Source organism: Aethalodelphis obliquidens, unplaced genomic scaffold (assembly GCF_003676395.1).
Source record: "Aethalodelphis obliquidens isolate GAN/ISIS:26980383/991018 unplaced genomic scaffold, ASM367639v1 scaffold13, whole genome shotgun sequence".
Classification (NCBI taxonomy): Eukaryota; Metazoa; Chordata; class Mammalia; order Artiodactyla; family Delphinidae; genus Aethalodelphis; species Aethalodelphis obliquidens.
The window spans coordinates 29,504,925-29,524,365 of record NW_020837957.1 but is presented as its reverse complement, the minus strand read 5'-3'; the positions used below and the strand labels follow the sequence as shown (position 1 = coordinate 29,524,365).

Below are 19,441 nucleotides of genomic sequence, written 5' to 3'. Positions count from 1 at the left end.
TGAAAAATGCCAGTGGTAGTTTGATAGGGATTGCATTGAATCTATAGATTGCTTTGGGTACTAGAGTCATTTTCACAATATTGATTCTTCCAATCCACGAACATGGTATCTCTCCATCTACTTGTATCATCTTTAATTTCTTTCATCAGTGTCTTATAATTTTCTGCATACAGGTCTTTTGTCTCTTTAGGTAGGTTTATTCCTAGATATTTTATTCTTTTTGTTGCAGTGGTGAATGGGAGAGGTTTCTTGATTTCACTTTCAGATTTTTCATCATTAGTGTATAGGAATGCCAGAGATTTCTGTGCATTAATTTTGTATCCTGCTACTTTACCAGATTTGTTGATTAGCTCTAGTAGTTTTCTGGTAGCATCTTTAGGATTCTCTATGTATAATATCATGTCATCTGCAAAAAGTGACAATTTTACTTCTTCTTTTCCGATTTGGATTCCTTTTATTTCCTTTTCTTCTCTGATTGCTGTGGCTAAAACTTCCAAAACTATGTTGAATAAGAGTGGTGAGACTGGGCAACCTTGACTTGTTCCTGATCTTAGTGGAAATGCTTTCAGTTTTTCACCATTGAGGACGATGTTGGCTGTGGGCTTGTCATATATGGCCTTTATTATGTTGAAGAATGTTCCCTCTATGCCTACTTTCTGCAGGGTTTTTATCATAAATGGGTGTTGAATTTTGTCAAAAGCTTTCTCTGCATCTATTGAGATGATCATATGGTTTTTCTCCTTCAATTTGTTAATATGGTGTATCACGTTGATTGATTTGCATATATTGAAGAATCCTTGCATTCCTGGAATAACCCCCACTTGATCATGGTGAATGATCCGTTTAATGTGCTGTTGGATTCTGTTTGCTAGTATTTTGTTGAGGATTTTTGCATCTACGTTCATCAGTGATATTGGCCTGTAGTTTTCTTTCTTTGTGACATCCTTGTCTGGTTTTGGTATCAAGGTGATGGTGGCCTCGTAGAAGGAATTTGGGAGTGTTCCTCCCTCTCCTATATTTTGGAAGAGTTTGAGAAGGATAGGTGTTAGCTCTTCTCTAAATGTTTGATAGAATTCTCCTGTGAAGCCATCTGGTCCTGGGCTTTTGTTTATTGGAAGATTTTTAATCACAGTTTCAATTTCAGTGCTTGTGATTGGTCTGTTCATATTTTCTATTTCTTCCTGATTCAGTCTCAGCTGGTTGTGCATTTCTAAGAATGTGTCCATTTCTTCCAGGTTGTCCATTTTATTGGCATAGAGTTGCTTGTAGTAATCTCTCATGATCTTATGTATTTCTGCAGTGTCAGTTGTTACTTCTCCTTTTTCATTTCTAATTCTATTGATTTGAGTCTTCTCCCTTTTTTTCTTGATGAGTCTGGCTAATGGTTTATCAATTTTGTTTATCTTCTCAAAGTACCAGCTTTTAGTTTTATTGATCTTTACTATTGTTTCCTTCATTTCTTTTTCATTTGTTTCTGATCTGATCTTTATGATTTCTTTCCTTCTGCTACCTTTGGGGTATTTTTGTTCTTCTTTTTCTAATTGCTTGAGGTGCAAGGTTAGGTTGTTTATTCGAGATGTTTCCTGCTTCTTAAGGTGAGCTTGTATTGCTATAAACTTCCCTCTTAGAACTGCTTTTGCTGCATCCCATAGGTTTTGGGTCGTTGTGTCTCCATTGTCATTTGTTTCTAGGTATTTTTTGATTTCCTCTTTGATTTCTTCAGTGATCACTTCATTATTAAGTAGTGTATTGTTTAGCCTCCATGTGTTTGAATTTTTTACAGATCTTTTCCTGTAATTGATATCTAGTCTCATGGCGTTGTGGTCGGAAAAGATACTTGATACAATTTCAATTTTCTTATATTTACCAATGCTTGATTTGTGACCCAAGATATGATCTATCCTGGAGAACATTCCAAGAGCACTTGAGAAAAATGTGTCTTCTGTTGTTTTTGGATGGAGTGTCCTATAAATATCCATTAAGTCCATCTTTTTAAATGTATCATTTAAAGTCTGTGTTTCCTTATTTATTTTCATTTTGCAATATGTGTCCACTGGTGAAAGTGGGGTGTTAAAGTCCCCAGCTATGAATGTGTTACTGTCGATTTCCCCTTTTATGGTTGTTAGTATTTGCCGTATGTATTGAGGTGCTCCTATGTTGGATGCATAAATATTTACAATTTTTATATCTGCTTCTTGGATCGATCCCTTGATCATTATGTAGTATCCTTCTTTGTCCCTTCTAATAGTCTTTATTTTAAAGTCTATTTTGTCTGATATGAGAATTACTACTCCAGCTTTCTTTTGGTTTCCATGTGCATGGAATATCTTTTTCCATCCCCTTACTTTCAGTCTGTATGTGTCTCTAGGTCTGAAGTGGGTCTCTTGTAGACAGCATATATGTGGGTCTTGTTTTTGTATCCATTCAGCCAATCTGTGTCTTTTGGTGGGAGCATTTAGTCCATTTACATTTAAGGTAATTACCGATATGTATATTCCTATTCCCATTTTCTGAATTGTTTTGGGTTTCTTATTATAGGTCTTTTCCTTCTTTTGTGTTTCTTGTCTAGAGAAGTTCCTTTAGCATTTGTTGTAAAGCTGGTTTGGTGGTGCTGAACTCTCTCAGCTTTTGCTTGTCTGTAAAGGTTTTAATTTCTCCATCAAATCTGAATGAGATCCTTGCTGGGTAGAGTAATCTTGGTTGCAGGTTTTCTTCCTTCATCACTTTCAGTATGTCCTGCCACTCCCTTCTGGCTTGCAGGGTTTCTGCTGAAAGATCAGCTGTTAACCTTATGGGAATTCCCTTGTGTGTTATTTGTTGTTTTTCCCTTGCTGCTTTTAATATGTTTTCTTTGTATTTAATTTTTGACAGTTTGATTAATATGTGTCTTGGCATATTTCTCCTTGGATTTATCCTGTATGGGACTCTCTGTGCTTCCTGGACTTGATTAACTATTTCCTTTCCCATATTAGGGAAGTTTTCAACTATAATCTCTTCAAATATTTTCTCAGTCCCTTTCTTCTTCTCTTCTTCTTCTGGGACCCCTATAATTCAAATGTTGGTGCATTTGATGTTGTCCCAGAGGTCTCTGAGACTGTCCTCAGTTCTTTTCATTCTTTTTTCTTTATTCTGCTCTGCAGTAGTTATTTCCACTATTTTATCTTCCAGGTCACTTATCCGTTCTTCTGCCTCAGTTATTCTGCTATTGATTCCACCTAGAGTACTTTTAATTTCATTTATTGTGTTGTTCATCATTGCTTGTTTCATCTTTAGTTCTTTTAGGTCCTTGTTAAATGTTTCTTGCATTTTGTCCATTCTATTTCCAAGATTTTGGATCATCCTTACTATCATTATTCTGAATTCTTTTTCAGGTAGACTGCCTATTTCCTCTTCATTTGTTAGGTCTGGTGGGTTTTTATCTTGCTCCTTCATCTGCTGTGTGTTTTTCTGTCTTCTCATTTTGGTTATCTTACTGTGTTTGGGGTCTCCTTTTTGCAGGCTGCAGGTTTGTAGTTCCCGTTGTTTTTGATGTGTGTCTCCAGTGGCTAAGGTTGGTTCAGTGGGTTGTGTAGGCTTCCTGGTGGAGGGGACTAGTGCCTGTGTTGTGGTGGATGAGGCTGGATCTTGTCTCTCTAGTGGGCAGGTCCATGTCTGGTGGTGTGTTTTGGGGTGTCTGTGGACTTATTATGATTTTAGGCAGCCTCTCTGCTAATGGATGGGGTTGTGTTCCTGTTTTGCTAGTTGTTTGGCATAGGTTGTCCAGCACTGTAGCTTGCTGGTCGTTGAGTGAAGCTGGGTGCTGGTGTTAAGATGGAGGCCTCTGGGAGATTTTCGCCGTTTGATATTATGTGGAGCTGGGAGGTCTCTTGTTGACCAGTGTCCTGAAGTTGGCTCTCCCACCTCAGAGGCAGAGCCCTGACTCCTGGCTGGAGCACCAAGAGCCTTTCATCCTCACGGCTCAGAATAAAAAGTAGAGAGAATTAGTAGAAGTATGAAGAAAGAAAGAAAGAAAGGAAGGAAGGAAGGAAGGAAGGGGAAAAGAAGGCAAGAAGGAAAGAAAGGAGGGAGGGAGGGAGGAAGGAAGGAAGGAGGGAAGGAAGGAAAAAAGAAAGAAAAGAAGATACAGTAAAATAAAATGAAATAAAATAAAGTTATTGAATTAAAAAATAATTATTTAGAAAAAAAAGAGGGACGGATAGAACCTTAGGACAAATGTTGGAAGCAAAGCTATACAGACAAAATCTTACACAGAAGCATACACATACACCCTCACAAAAAGAGGTAAAGGGGAAAAAATCATAAATCTTGCTCTCAAAGTCCATCTCCTCAATTTGGGATGATTCGTTGTCTAAAGGAGGGAAGGAAGGATGGAAGGAAGGAAGGAAAGAAAGAAAGAAAGAAAAGTATAATAAAGTTATTAAAATTAATTATTAAGAAAAAAATTTAAAAAAAAACAATGGACGGATAGAACCCTAGGACAAATGGTGGAAGCAAAACTATACAGACAAAATCTCACACAGACACATACACACAAAAAGAGGAAAAGGGGAAAAAATCATAGATCTTGCTCTCGAAGCCCACCTCCTCAATTTGGGATGACTCGTTGTCTATTCATGTATTCCACAGATGCAGGGTACATCAAGTTGATTGTGGAGCTTTAATCCGCTGCTTCTGAGGCTGCTGGGAGAGATTTCCCTTTCTCTTCTTTGTTCTCACAGCTCACAGGGGCTCAGCTTTGGATTGGGCCCCGCCTCTGCGTGTAGGTCTCGGGAGGGCGTCTGTTCTTCGCTCAGATAGGACGGGGTTAAAGGAGCCGCTGATTCGGGGGCTCTGGCTCACTCAGGCCGGGGGGGAGGGAGGGGCACGGCGTGCGGGGCGGGCCTGCGGCGGTAGAGGCCGGCGTTACGTTGCACCAGCCTGAGGCCCACCGTGCGTTCTCCCGGGGAAGTTGTCTCTGCATCCCGGGACCCTGGCAGTGGCGGGCTGCACAGGCTCCCCGGAAGAGGGGTGTGGATAGTGACCTGTGCTCACACACAGGCCCCTTGGTGGTGGCAGCAGCAGCCTTAGCGTCTCCCGCCCGTCTTTGGGGTCCGTGCTTTTAGCCGCGGCTCGCGCCCTTCTCTGGAGCTCCTTTAAGCAGCGTTCTTAAACCCCTCTCCTCACGCACCAGGAAAGAAAGAGGGAAGAAAAAGTCTCTTGCGTCTTCGGTAGGTCCAGACTTTTCCCCGGACTCCCTCCCGGCCAGCCGTGGCGCACTAACCTCCTGCAGGCTGTGTTCACGCCGCCAACCCCAGCCCTCTCCCGGCGCTCCGACCGAAGCCCGAGCCTCAGCTCCCAGCCCCGCCCGCCCCTGCGGGTGAGCAGACAAGCCTCTCGGGCTGGTGAGTGCCGGTCGGCCCTGATCCTCTGTGCGGGAATCTCCCCGCTTTGCCCTCCGCACCCCTGTTGCTGTGCTCTCCTCCGCGGCTTCGAAGCTCCCCCTTCCGCCTCCCGCAGTCTCCGCCCGCGAAGGGGCTTCCTAGTGTGTGGAAACTTTTCCTCCTTCACAGCTCCCTCCCACTGGTGCAGGTCCCGTCCCTATTCTTTTGTCTCTGTTTTTTCTTTTTTCTTTTGCCCTACCCAGGTACGTGGGGAGTTTCTTGCCCCTCTTTGGGAGTTTGCCCCTCTTTGGGAGGTCTGAGGTCTTCTGCCGGCATTCAGTAGATGTTCTGTAGGAGTTGTTCCACGTGTAGATGTATTTCTGTTGTATCTGTGGGGAGGAAGGTGATCTCCGTGTCCTACTCTTCCGCCATCTTCCTCTAAACCTCCCTGAAGTCTTTTAAAGCAAACCACAGACAACATTTCATCCTCACATATTTCCCTATGTATCTCTAACATAAAAACTTACTTGTTTTAACAAAACCACAGTGCTATGATCACATCCAACAAAATTAACATTAATTCCTCAATATTACCAAATACCCAGTTATGTTCACTTTCCCTCTGATCGTTACAGCTGGTTTGTTCAGATCAAAATAAAAAAAAATAAGGTCCACAATGGCATTTTAATTGATGTGTATCTTAGATCCCCTTTCATCTGTGACAGATCTTATTGGAGATAGCTAGGAGGGAGAGTCTACAGGACTGAGTGATATCTTGCCATTGGCACACATTTTTACCTGCTGGCTTCCTCCCTTCCTACCTGTTCTTCTCGGCAATTAAAGCGCTTTGCCCAACATACACTGAAGCTATTTTCAAGGAGTTTGAAAAGTAGTCATGGCAAGACCAAAACCTAGGCCCAGTGTTAAGGTTAAGGAGAGAAGACTCTTCTCAGGGGTATAGTTTCACTGGTGGCTTTGCTGCTCCTTCCTCTAGAAAATTCTCCACCTGTCTGCTTTGTAGCTCTCATATGTAACAAAGCCTTTCATATTACAGTTAGAAAGTAAGCCTGAAATGTTGATGCTCCAAGAGTGTACGTACACTTATTCTTCAGTTCAGAGTCAGAGAGAATACGAGGGCTCCTGCACCTACAGCCAGGAGAGAGTGGAGCAGGACCACAGCTAGAAATAGGAGGCTGGGCTGCTCAAAGCCTGACTCCACCTGCTCCTCTTCTCTGCCGCAGCTGGATCAGTACACCCATCATTTAGGAGAGCCACACTGGCAAATAAAAAGGCAAGGCTTGTGGCTTGTGGTCCATAAATGCATGAATCAGAATTATATGTTGAGCTTGTTAAAATGAAGATTCCCCTCCAGGCCTACTCAAGATGCACACTTGAGTTTGAAAATCACAATCTTAAAAGTTAGAATTCAGTCCTAAAAAACAGAGACTCGGTGATTCAATCATTTTTGAAACTATGAAGAATGAAGTTATTCATTCAGGACTTGCACTTGATTTCCGGAAAACAAGGTGTTCACCTCAGGCTCTGGGACTTGGAGCCAGCAAGCTTGTGAACTTCCACGTTCCCCACCGCGGTGGAAAACACACAAACAGCTCTGCATCGCCGCGTGGGCCTGGGGTCACCAGAACACTGGCGTCACTTAGAGAATCGATTGCAAGGGAACTTCTCTCTCTTTAAGGCTGCCAATCGCAGCTTTAAAAAGAAAGGTTCTGGAGTTGGCCGAATCTTCCATAAGAGTGGTGCTGAACAGAGGAAGAGACACAACCTGTCTGGAAAGGACATAAAGGGACAACAATGACAAGGAAGCCCGAGGTGAACAGGTGGGCACCCTCTGCACGTGGCCTTCCTTTACACCCCAGCAGCTGTGCTCTGTCTTCCTTCCTCCAGGAGCCTTGTCTGGTGTTGCTAAACCAGCAATCAGAATCACTTTGGTGTATTTAATGTCACCATGAAACTATTTGTGATTGCCTAGCTCAGCAGGGCTGAGAATAAGAACCTTTGATTTTCTCGAGTAGACGAAAGAAGTTTGTTTCTGAAAGCAATCTTTCAGAAGAGGTTCCGTGATCAAAAAGAAGGGAGGAAATATTTTTCAAGCATACAGGAGATCAGATAGCACCCGTGTATATATGTAGAACTACATATATATACTATATTTTTAAAAATATTTTTTCCTATAAATTACAGCTTCCCAAACTCCTGGACAGCAGTTCTCAAGGTATCAATCTGAGATCGTGGGGAAGAATATTATCTGATATGTCGCCAAGAATTCAAGAAGTAAGTGGCTTGATGATAGTAATATAATTTCATTATATCTTTCCACCATTTTATCACACTTATTACGTCAGATAATTTAATTGTACCTCAGACCTGTTCAAGGAGAAATACATTTAATCTTTCCATCTAGCAATTTCAAAAACCTGTTCATATCCTTAATTATCTGTGCTCCTGGGTCGGAGGCAGTAAGAAAGGAACTGTTCGTCTAATTTCACACCTAGAAAGAAAGAACACTCTGTCTGGTGTAGCAGATTATTAGTGGACTGACAGCTGAATCTAAGTCTTTCCGCTCTTTCTGATGTGATCCAATATTCTATTATGCTCTTGAAATCCACATAAATCTATACCATTAATAGTAATCGCATACACTTACACAGTGCTTACAGGCACTAAGTGTCTTACATACATATTACATACTCATTTCATCACAAAGATAGTGACTTTTTGTGTTGTTTTGTAAAAGATGCGCACAGTTTAATCAAATGCCAAGCCTTTGCCCATATATAAAATGATTCTCCACTCAGCAGATGAGAGGTGCTGGGGTCATAATGATGAAGAGACAGATATGGTCACTGCCTTGTGAAATGTATAGTCCAACAGGGAAGAGAGATGTGAAACGAACAATTATCTTCAAGTGTAATGAGGATTATGAAAGAGAGGCAAAAGGGGAAATATAATTTTCCCTAAACTTTTTTTCCCCTCCAGTATTCTCAGCTGACTTGGGCTTTGCCAGCCTGGAAAGCTGCATGGTTAGAATCTCTCCTCATAAAACTAAGCTCAGCCTGCGCAGAGTGCCGTGCAGGGAAAGTTAGAGAAGGGCCCGTTGTACTGATGGCCACCTGCTGCAGGGGGAGTCTGTGTTTAACATTCTTTTCTTCATAAGCATTTTAAAAATTCATATCAGTATAATAGGGTTGAAGTTGCTAGAGAATTTTTTTTTAATCTCCAAAGCATATTAAAGCTCTTAATTCCATGTGGGAGTTGCAGAAGGTTTCTTGTCTGTCTAGATAGCAAGCCTAGCATTCGTGACTGCGTTGAAGCAGATGGCCCAATTTATGTTAACTAATACTAGACTATTTGACTCTGGAACAGCCCCTTCATCTCGGAGCGCTTTGGTTAAATGAGCAACATAATAATGGTAATAACCCCTTACAAGACTGTCATAAGACTTAACTGTTGTTGAAGCAGTTTGAGATTCCATCTTTATTATTGAAGCCTAGACTGTGATTATAGGCATGACTCAATATGTGGATTCTACATGGTGCTCAGCAGTTTCAGAGAGCAAGTGTTGGCATGTGGACAGAGAGGAGATGACCGGTAAACATCACTTATTGCAGTGGGAGAACTGTTTTCAGTCTCACCTGTTTGAATCCTAATGGTTTTTTTCTAATGGTTTTTTAAATCCCCAAGTGCCTTTGAGAATAAGTAACCAAGTGTGTTTTGGGAATAAAAGCAGCATGATTTTTATTTTGTATTTTCCTTTAAAGTCAAATGGTATTATGGGAACTGAGACCCTGGCAACTCTGGCAGCCCTCAACTTAGTTCTCAGCATTTTAGATCTACCTTCAGAAAACAAGGCCACTGAGTGCCACCGGTACCAATATGGAGAGATGACCACCAGCCTCTTCTTAGTTTGGTGAAGAATTTAAAAATAGTTTTCCCAAGAATGGAGACTTCATCTGTTCTATATTTGCTTAGATCTTAAAACACGCACACGCACACACACACACACACACACACAAACACTAAAAGAAACCACAAACCACACATTTCAGGGAAATGGAAGAGTTCACATTTGGTAAAGCTAAGCCAATAAGAAGATAATTTTCCAAATATAGAAAGCTAAATTCTAAACTATTTGGCCAAAGAAATTTGCCCCGACTTTGCCTTTCTAGGACAGAGCTACTCCTCTATTTTATTTCCCAGTTTTCCAGTAGCTCCATCTTGGTAGGTTAACAGAACCTAAGAACTGACTGGTAGAGAAATATTCTCTATGTTTCCCCAAGGACACATTCCCAAGGAATTCAAACTAAATGGACTGGAAAAGAGAAATAATATTGAAATACTTTGGAGGTTAACTCTTTTATTTTCTTTAAGGCTCATCCTAGTTTCCTCCTAGGCCCTGAGTGGATGGCAGTAGATTTTATTTCACAGCTGGATTAAGGATTGCTAAGCATATATATGTTTTCTTTCAAACCTGGAAATCAAATGCCTATGCAAAGGTCTCCCCAAACTTTGGAGCTTTGACTTCACAGTGGATTGTGACTCTGACTACCTTAGCATAACCTGAAGCCTTTGCCTTGCCATAGTTCATCCACCGACCAAGTGTTCAAGACTTGCTGTGGGTGACCAGGCCACTCGTGCAGACTGGCGGTCCAGAGACGTTCACACAGCTGATGGGCACCCTGTCTGACCTCTTGTGTGGCTACCCAGAGGGAGGAGGCTCTCGGGTGTTCTCCTTCAACTGGTATGAAGACAATAACTATAAAGCCTTCCTGGGGATTGACTCCACAAGGAAAGATCCTATCTATTCTTATGACAAAAGAACAAGTAAGTTTTCTAAGTCCTGCATATAAATTGGCTTCTGATGTTGGTTAAGCTGATGGGTTAACACTTCCAGGTGAAATTAATCCTGGGGTTGATTTTCCCTTGGTCTTGTTGAGGGGCCTTGGGCAAAGAGGCTTCTCCTTCCAGAGAGTCCATTTCCCCAAGCAGGACGCGGGTAGTGCTCATAAAGAATTCTGGAAGTGAGCCATGGAAAGAACTGAGACCCACTTGGAATGGGAACGGAGGGGACATTTCCCACTGATCTGATTGAACTAGGGTTACGTTCTAGAGGAAGAGAAAGATAAATGAGGAGGCAACCCAGAGTTGCAAGCAGAGCTGGGGTCAGAAGGGCTCTGGAGAGTAAACATGGCTGTGGGATGTTTTTACAAACACAATGTAGTGAAAATCCGTGTGTGTAGTACTGAATTATTTTCCAAATGGCAAGTTGCTGGCAAGTTATCTTTCCCACCTTTCACTATTTTTTTTTGGCTCCTGTGGGGTAAAGGAGGGTGGGGTGCGGACGAAATGCAGCTGGGCAACCCTCTAGTTAAAAATTGAAAAGCAGCAGCAAGGCACACACCAAAAGCAGCTGGGCCCTAAGACAGCCACACACAACAGAGAAGTTAAGCAGCTAATTGAAAGGAAATTATTGAGACTAAAGCTGAGATTGCAAGGGGAGGCCTTGTTTGGCCTCTTGGTCCCTTTCATCTGAGAATGGCCTCTGTTCCTTGCAATAAGCATAAGCAGGCTTCTCAACCTTCCTCTAAAGCAGAAAAAAAACCACAAGGCAAGCCCCATCCTTTGTTTCTCTGATGAGGCCTTTATTGAGATGCACTGTGGCATTTTTACTTACTAATGATGAGCTTGTTATTGGTGGGGTACAGCCTATTAATTTAGGTTATTTGTCAAATCCTCCAGCATACAGTTGAATGAGACATGTGATTTGAACACACTAATGACTATGTTTAGCTGTGAGCAACGGGGAGTTTCTATAAAATTTGTCCCTTCTCTCCTGACAGCAACCTTTTGTAATGCATTGATCCAGAGCCTGGAGTCAAACCCTCTAACCAAAATAGCCTGGAGGGCAGCAAAGCCTTTGCTGATGGGAAAAATCCTCTTTACTCCGGATTCCCCCGCAATACGCAGGATACTGAAGAATGTAAGGTCCCAGCTGGTCTTGTCCCTTCTGCCTTCTCCTCTGGCTACCCAGTAGAATGAGAGTGTGTGTGCATGCATGTGTGTGTATGTGTGAATGAGTGTGGTGTGTGTGGTGTGTGTGTGTGTGTGTGTGTCTATATTTTTTACTGTGCCCTCCTGGTGGTGGGCCTCATGTTTCCTTTTTGCTAAGTGGACTTTTGGTTCCTCCCCCATCCACAGACATCATTGGAAGGCTTTGCACCAATGCCCCTGCCTGGCCCTCCCCTCTCTATGCAGCCTACAATGAGATTTTCTTCCTCACTGCCTGAATTCTATCCCTAAGGGAAGAGTTCACAGTTCTCTGAAGCCTGGCTACCCGGAACAGACAAAGATAGGGAGGAAGGGAGGAAGAGCATTTGCTCACAGGGAGTCCAAATCCAGCTTTAATGAGGTTCTGAGACAATAACATCATCAATATTATGAGTACCTCTGAGATACTAAGAAATAAGATTCTGTCAATCTGGGAGGGTGGGAAATAGCTGATTGTTCTGGGAAATATCAATCAACTGAGAAAATAAAGACACTTCCTTGAAAAGCCTTTCCTAAATATTGAGGGTTTGTGACAGGAAAGGTACAACCAAGATTCTTTCTCACTTTTTCTCTCTCCATTCTTTTGCTGTCTCTGTCTGGTTTTAGGCCAACTCGACGTTTGAAGAGCTGGAGCGTTTCAGGAAGTTGGTCAAAGCCTGGGAAGAAGTAGGGCCCCAGATCTGGTACTTCTTTGACAAGAGCATGCAGATGACCATGATCAGAGTACGGATGGTATTAGAGGTCGGGAGGCGGGGGGAGGAGAAAGGCCAGGAAAGTTCCATTTGTTTCCTTTACCCAATATAGGGTTAATCACCCCTGGAGTTAGATCAAAATATAATAAGCACCAGTTTTGGAAGCTGTCATCATGTGGAATCACCAGCTTTGGGTGGGATATAGGTTTCTGAAACTCTGGGGAAATGTGAAAACCACCATAAGACCAGTAACCTCCTGAGGTTTCTTCCTGTTATGAATTCACTTGAGGGCCTCACATTCAAAGGGGCATCTCCCCAAGGGGCCAGCTCTGTAACTGCAAAAGGTGGTTGAGCGTGTCTCTCTGGTCTCATTTTCAGTTTCACAAAACCAGGAGATAAGAGTCCTGCATAGCAGGGATAATTAAAAGGGAACCAAAGAAAATCCTTAAGAAAAAGAAAGCTTCCTATATACCATTTCCCTGTCCCTCTGCCCCATCCCCACATACACGTCTCCCCTCTGTTGTAGAGACCTATGTATTGGGGGGAAATGGGGTATAGATAGATATGCTTTATGAGGAAGAAAACCCACTAGATTTTTAGGGAGCCTTAAAGTCTATCCCATTTGTTAAAAATTAGAAATGGCCTAAAAACAAGACCAAAGATCCTGTGGAATTCTTTTTTTTTTTTTTCTTGCGGTACGCGGGCCTCTCACTGCTGTGGCCTCTCCCGTTACGGAGCACAGCCTCCGGACGCGCAGGCTCAGCGGCCATGGCTCACGGGCCCAGCCACTCCGCGGCATGCGGGATCCTCCCGCACCGGGGCACGAACCCATGTCCCCTGCATCGGCAGGCGGACCCTCAACCACTGCGCCACCAGGGAAGCCCTGTGGAATTCTAAATGCTGTAACTGTATTGCTTCTTCCCAAGGACACCCTGGAGAACCCAACAGTAAAAGCCTCTTGGAATAGGCAGCTTGGTGAAGAAGGTATTACTGCCGAAGCCGTACTGAACTTCCTCTATAGGGGCCCACGAGAGGGCCAGGCTGATGACATGGACAACTTCGACTGGAGGGATATATTTAACATCACTGATCGCACACTACGCCTGGCTAATCAATACCTGGAGGTAAGGGCAGCAAGCCACCTGAGGGCCACATTGGGCCCCTCCAGGACAGCCCTGTAGGTGGAGTCAGAGATCCCTTAGCAAGTCAAGTGGTCTTGGGTTTCAAATCTCATTCTCCCCACTGAAGAAACAAGAATTCCCACAGCCCCCAGAGATGGATCCTGTTCTCTAACAGCTTATCCACAATTAAATAGTTCCCTCTTCACATCTTCTGCCTCCTAACAGCTCCCTGACTCCTCCTTGGCTACTCCTTCTGCCTTGTAGCTCATACAGTGTCGTGTCTGTCCTCAGCCATCTCCTGTCTGCCATTGCTTCAGTGGCTGTCCATTGGTATGTCCACCAAACCTCAAGTTCCGAGGTCCCCTTGCTTGCTGGTCACTCCCACCCCTGGGTTATACAGGCACATCAGCCTCAACGTGTCCAAAACAAACTTGTATTCTCACTACCCATAAAACCTATCCTCCTTCAGCATTTCCTATCCTGATCACGGTCCTCTGCATTTTTCCAAATTCTCAAGCTAGAGGTTTAAGGGTCAACCTTAAATCACCTTCCACACAACAGCTCTCACTTACTGTGTAACGTTTTGCCAAGCACCGTGCTAAGCGCTTTTACGTACCTTAGTTCATTCAATCCTCTGATAGCTCCATCAAGTGTATGCTATCATCATTCCCACTTACAGGTGCAGAAGCTGAGGCTTAAAGAGTTTAAATAAGATCCCATCTCACATCTATTAGGTAGAACAGACAGGATGCAGATCTGGTGTGCCTGAATTCAGAGCCTGCTGTCCTGACTCCTCCACTGCCTCTGTTACGTCCAGTCACTGAGCTTTGGCTCCTCATCTCTAGGTATGTCTCCACTCCTCCTCTTGCTTGCCAGGCTCTCTGAGCCCCAGAGGCCTTGTCATCTCTCCACTAGCCTGTTCTAAAGGCTCACTCCCTGGACTCCAGGGTCCAGTCTCTGTTGGTTCAGGCGCTTCTCCACGCTGACACCGGAGTTACATTCCAAACACACATCTGCTGGCATCACTGCCACTCTTACAATCTTAATGACTCATCCTCAGGGAACACAGGTCCCTTCCAAACCTGCTCCAGCCCACCTTCCCAGCCTCTGCTAACTCATACATCTTCAGCTCTGCTCCACAGCTCCTCCCACCACCCTCAGGGACACCCCAGCTTCTCATGATTTCATCCTTTGCAAATGGCTGTTTCTCTGCCTATTTATGAAAGCCTTTTTGCTTAAGTGAAAAAGAGAATTTACTGGTTGACATAACCCGGAAGTTCAGGGGACCTAGGACACTGTGTCCTTCCATTTTACCTTTCTGCTTGCCTTGGCCCAACTTTGATCTCAGCCAGACCCTTTCCATTTGGTAGTGTGTCAGCTGCTCACAGCCCTCAGTGGTCATCTTTACCCCAAAAACTACACAGAAAGAGGGAGTGGCTTTCCCGTAGCATACATAATACTCCTAGAGAGTTCTCAGATTGGCCTGGCCGCTCTACCTGTCCCAGTCCCTCAGCGGATCGTGTGCCACCACGAGGTAAGGCAAGCGCAGTTAGCTTCATCTGAGTCTCATGGACTGTGCATGACTACTATGAAGTGGGGGAGGGTATTTCCCCAAAAGAAGAAACACAAGGCAGAGAAGTCTGAAAGGACTTTTCCTTCTCCATCTACTGAGCTTCTCTTCATTCACTTTTTGAGACTTAGCTCTCAAATGTCACTTCTGCTTCGACATAGGTTTAGTCACTCACTCCTCTGTGCACCCCTGGCCCCCTCTTTACATCTCTTTCAGACCATATTCAAGTTAGACTCAAGTTAGCGGTTAACATGTCCGTCTCTGGCAGATCAGCAGGCTGGAGTTATCAGAGTCAAGTAGCCCATCCTAGTTATTTTTGAATTCTCGACCTCAAACTTCCAGGGAACATCTCCACCTGAGGGCTTATCACACCTACCATTGGGCCTCATGTCATATAGAACCATGAGCAGGTAGAAGATGCTCTGGGCAATAGGAGAGGGAATTAAGCCAGTGGCCCCCAAGAGCACACCCCTCTCCCCAGACTCCTTGGTCCTGAGGATAACTAACTCATGAGAAAAAGCCCAGCACCTGCTGTCACCACAGTGCTCTTAAAGACTCCCTGCTGCCCTTGGTGCCACCAGAATTTCCCCGGAGTGTGTGATGCTCCCTCTCCAGAACCATGGAAATATCGGCACAGGCTCTCTAGGTGGCCTTTCAGAAGGGGTCAGGTGTGGCAGCAGCACAACCAAAGTTCAGCTCATTACAAAGTGATTCCCAACTTGTCTGAAGACAAGAATGACCATGGGTGCTTTTTACAAAACAGATTTCTGGACACAAACCCAGATCAACTGACTCAGAATTCCCAGGGAAGAGGCCTGGTAATCTGTATTTTTACAAACCTGTTAGATTGGTGGGAGCTTGGAGTCCCCTTGTACGATTACTCAATTGACATCGTCTTCTTCTCACGGCGCCTCTACCAGCTAAGTCCCCATCCCTGGCCATGCCCGCCACTGTCCACCACTGTGCTTATAATATAGGCAGGATTTTTTAGATGGGGTGTAGATGGAGGCAGTCTCTTCCTTTATTCTTGCAGAATAGAGTTCAGTGGGTCTCACAATATTTTTGTGAGGTACTACGTATCAGTATAAAGAATACTTCTTGTCTTAGGTTTGACTTGACATTTGCACGGTGATGTAAAGGGCTTGTTTTCTTGAAGGATCATTTTTTCCATGTAGCTTGTGCTTAATGTAGCACCAAGCACCCAGCAGATACTTAGTATATATTAAATGGTTAAGAGTTCAATCTCTGGAGCCAGACCACCTGGGTTCAAATCCCTGCTAGTTGTGCCTCAGTTTCTGCATCTGTAGAGCGGGGATATTAATAATACTTACCTAATAGGCTTGCTATGAGAATTAACTGAGTTAATTCATGCAAAGCACTTAAGACAGTGCCTGGCATTTAGTAAGCACTTAATAAATATTAACTTTTTAGTAAAATTCAAACAAACAAAAAATACTGTTTGGGAGGAGGAGAGTGGAATTAGTGAAATCAGGCCCAGCCACTGAGCCACTCCTGGTGCTCCTCTAGGGATTACAAAACTGCTAATCGCATCTCACATAAGCCACCAACACTTCCCTAGGGCCTTGCAATCCCATTAGCCCAGCGAAATGCTCCTAAGCAAAGGCCAAGACTGCCACAGGTCAATGGCCTGCCCCAGGGGTTCCTAAGAGGGGTTTTGATGGTGGCAGAAACCCAGCAGGTAATTATGCTGAGGTTTCTGATCTTCCTGCCCTGGGGAGCAGGGGAGCGGGAAGAAGGAGGAAAGTGATGGGGAATAAACTGAAAGGAGAAGGGGGGGAGGGGGGCTTGGGGGGTGTCTGAAAAGCGGTGAGGTAGAATCCAGTCATTACAACTGGTCCTGGAATTTTCTGCTTTTGTCCTTGTGTTTTGGGAAGTCTGGAGGAGCTTTGGAAACTCCCCAGCTCTCATCCTGAGGACTACTCGGTAGCAGACAGGGCATGAAAACCTCTTCGGGATGGCTCTAAGGGCCTCTCCGGGACAGGGCAGCAAGCATGTTCCTTCATAGGCTGTTCAAGGCTTGACTGAGCCTCTCCTTTTCAGTAATATGACTTCCTTTAAAGAGCTGTGAGAACTTCTGGGCCAGCCTTGATGCCTACTTCCCTGCCTATTCCAAAAACGAAAAAAATCATTTCAGGAAAATTCAGCAAAAATACTCTAAAATGTAAATTATGTCAATTGAGGTCAGTGCTGCACTCACATGTGGTATTGAACAACAGAAGGTCCAAGAACTAAGAGCAAACTTTTAAGCCTTTTGTCATTACAGGAAAGGGGAGTGATTCAGTAAGTTTTCTCTTCACCTAATAGAAGGGCTAAGTCCTCTTTCTTTCTGCTCGGGGTGAGGCCTTAGTTACTGGAAATTCCACTGAGTATCCTGGAGAGTGTCCCATTCCTCCCGAGCTGCCTTGCTTGGTCATTGTATGCCATGTTAGGCCACGGCTTGGGGAACCTTCTCACCTGCCAGTGAGGATAAATGGGCCTGGATCTCTGCCCATGAGCTACATCACTCTGGGAAAGACACTTTACCTGCTAAGGCTCAGTTTTCTTATCTGTAAAATCCAGATAGAACAACAGACCTCACAGAGTTGTTGTTAAAGATAAAAGTGAGTGAAGTGTGAAGGGCACTCAATACATTAGTGCCATGACTAGTTAAACCTGTGTATAAATTCTCTGCCCCCGATTCCCCATCTCTTAGGTGGGGCTGTTAGTGCCCCCCTCTCCAAGCAGCTGTGAGGATGAGATTGGAGAGGGCTGGGCACATAGTAGAGCCATTTGATGCATGGCAGCTCTTTCTATGAACCACAAGGATGTCCACCCTTGAACCACAGACCACGTGAGGAACGTAGCTTTTTCTCAGACTGACTGTGTGTAAGCATTAACCAGGATGTGAAGCCACTCTTCATATTAACCTTGTGAATTGGTTTACAATCAGGACTTTCAGTCCATTCCTGAAGGCCCAGGAGGATGTCTCTGGGGCCATTCTGGCCCTTCTGTGGACAGTGGTTCAGTGGCTCCAGAACTCCTTTTTTTTTTTTTCTTACATCTATATTGGAGTCTAATTGCTTTACAATGGTGTGTTAGTTTCTGCTTTATAACAAAGTGAATCAGTTATACATATACATATGTTCCCATATCTCTTCCCTCTTGCGTCTCCCTCCCTCCCACCCTCCCTATCCCACCCCTCTAGGTGGTCACAAAGCACCGAGCTGATCTCCCTGTGCTATGCAGCTGCTTCCCACTAGCTAGCTATTTTACGTTTGGTAGTGTATATATGTCCATGCCACTCTCTCACTTTGTCACAGCTCACCCTTCCCCCTCCCCATATCCTCAAGTCCATTCTCTAGTAGGTCTGTGTCCTTATTCCTGTCTTACCCCTAGGTTCTTCATGACATTTTTTTTTCTTAGATTCCATATATATGTGTTAGCATACGGTATTTGTCTTTCTCTTTCTGACTTACTTCACTCTGTATGACAGACTCTAGGTCCATCTACCTCACTACAAATAACTCGATTTCGTTTCTTTTTATGGCTGAGTAATATTCCATTGTATATATGTGCCACATCTTCTTTATCCATTCATCCGATGATGGGCACTTAGGTTGTTTCCATCTCTGGGCTATTGTAAATAGAGCTGCAATGAACATTTTGGTACATGACTCTTTGAATTATGGTTTTCTCAGGGTATATGCCTGGTAGTGGGATTGCTGGGTCATATGGTAGTTCTATTTGGAGTTTTTTAAGGAACCTCCATACTGTTCTCCATAGTGGCTGTACCAATTCACATTCCCACCAGCAGCGCAGGAGTGTTCCCTTTTCTCCACACCCTCTCCAGCACTTTTGTTTCTAGATTTTTTGATGATGGCCATTCTGACCGGTGTGAGATGATATCTCATTGTAGTTTTGATTTGCATTTCTCTAATGATTAATGATGTTGAGCATTCTTTCATGTGTTTGTTGGCAGTCTGTATATCTTCTTTGGAGAAATGTCTATTTAGGTCTTCTGCCCATTTTTGGATTGGGTTGTTTGTTTTTTTGTTATTGAGCTGCATGAGCTGCTTGTAAATTTTGGAGATGAATCCTTTGTCAGTTGCTTCATTTGCAAATATTACCTCCCATTCTGAGGGTTGTCTTTTCATCTTATTTATGTTTTGCTTGGCTGTGCAAAAGCTTTGAAGTTTCATTAGGTCCCATTTATTTATTTTTGTTTTTATTTCCATTTCTCTAGGAGGTGGGTCAAAAAGGATCTTGCTGTGATTTATGTCATAGAGTGTTCTGCCTATGTTTTCCTCTAAGAGTTTGATAGTCTCTGGCCTTACATTTCGGTCTTTAATCCATTTTGAGTTTATATTTATGTATGGTGTTAGGGAGTGTTCTAATTTCATTCTTTTACATGTAGCTGTCCAGTTTTCCCAGCACCACTTATTGAAGAGGCTGTCTTTTCTCCATTGTATATTCTTGCCTCCTTTATCAAAAAATAAGGTGGGTGACCATATGTGCATGGGTTTATCTCTGGGCTTTCTATGCTGTTCCACTGATCTATCTTTCTGTTTTTGTGCCAGTACCATACTGTCTTGATTACTGTAGCTTTGTAGTATAGTCTGAAGTCAGAGAGCC

General features: G+C 43.7%; 1 protein-coding gene across 1 annotated transcript in view; it reads left to right on the top strand.

Annotated features, from left to right (window-relative positions):
- The window catches only part of ABCA4 (ATP binding cassette subfamily A member 4), a 125,345-nt gene that overhangs the window by 23,279 nt on the left and 82,625 nt on the right, over window positions 1–19,441 (top strand). Inside the window, exons 4-8 of the mRNA XM_027113942.1 lie at window positions 7,563–7,652; window positions 9,962–10,202; window positions 11,219–11,358; window positions 12,033–12,149; window positions 13,045–13,242. Of these exons, the coding sequence (XP_026969743.1) occupies window positions 7,563–7,652; window positions 9,962–10,202; window positions 11,219–11,358; window positions 12,033–12,149; window positions 13,045–13,242 (786 nt within the window). The remainder of the gene's footprint in view (window positions 1–7,562; window positions 7,653–9,961; window positions 10,203–11,218; window positions 11,359–12,032; window positions 12,150–13,044; window positions 13,243–19,441) is intronic.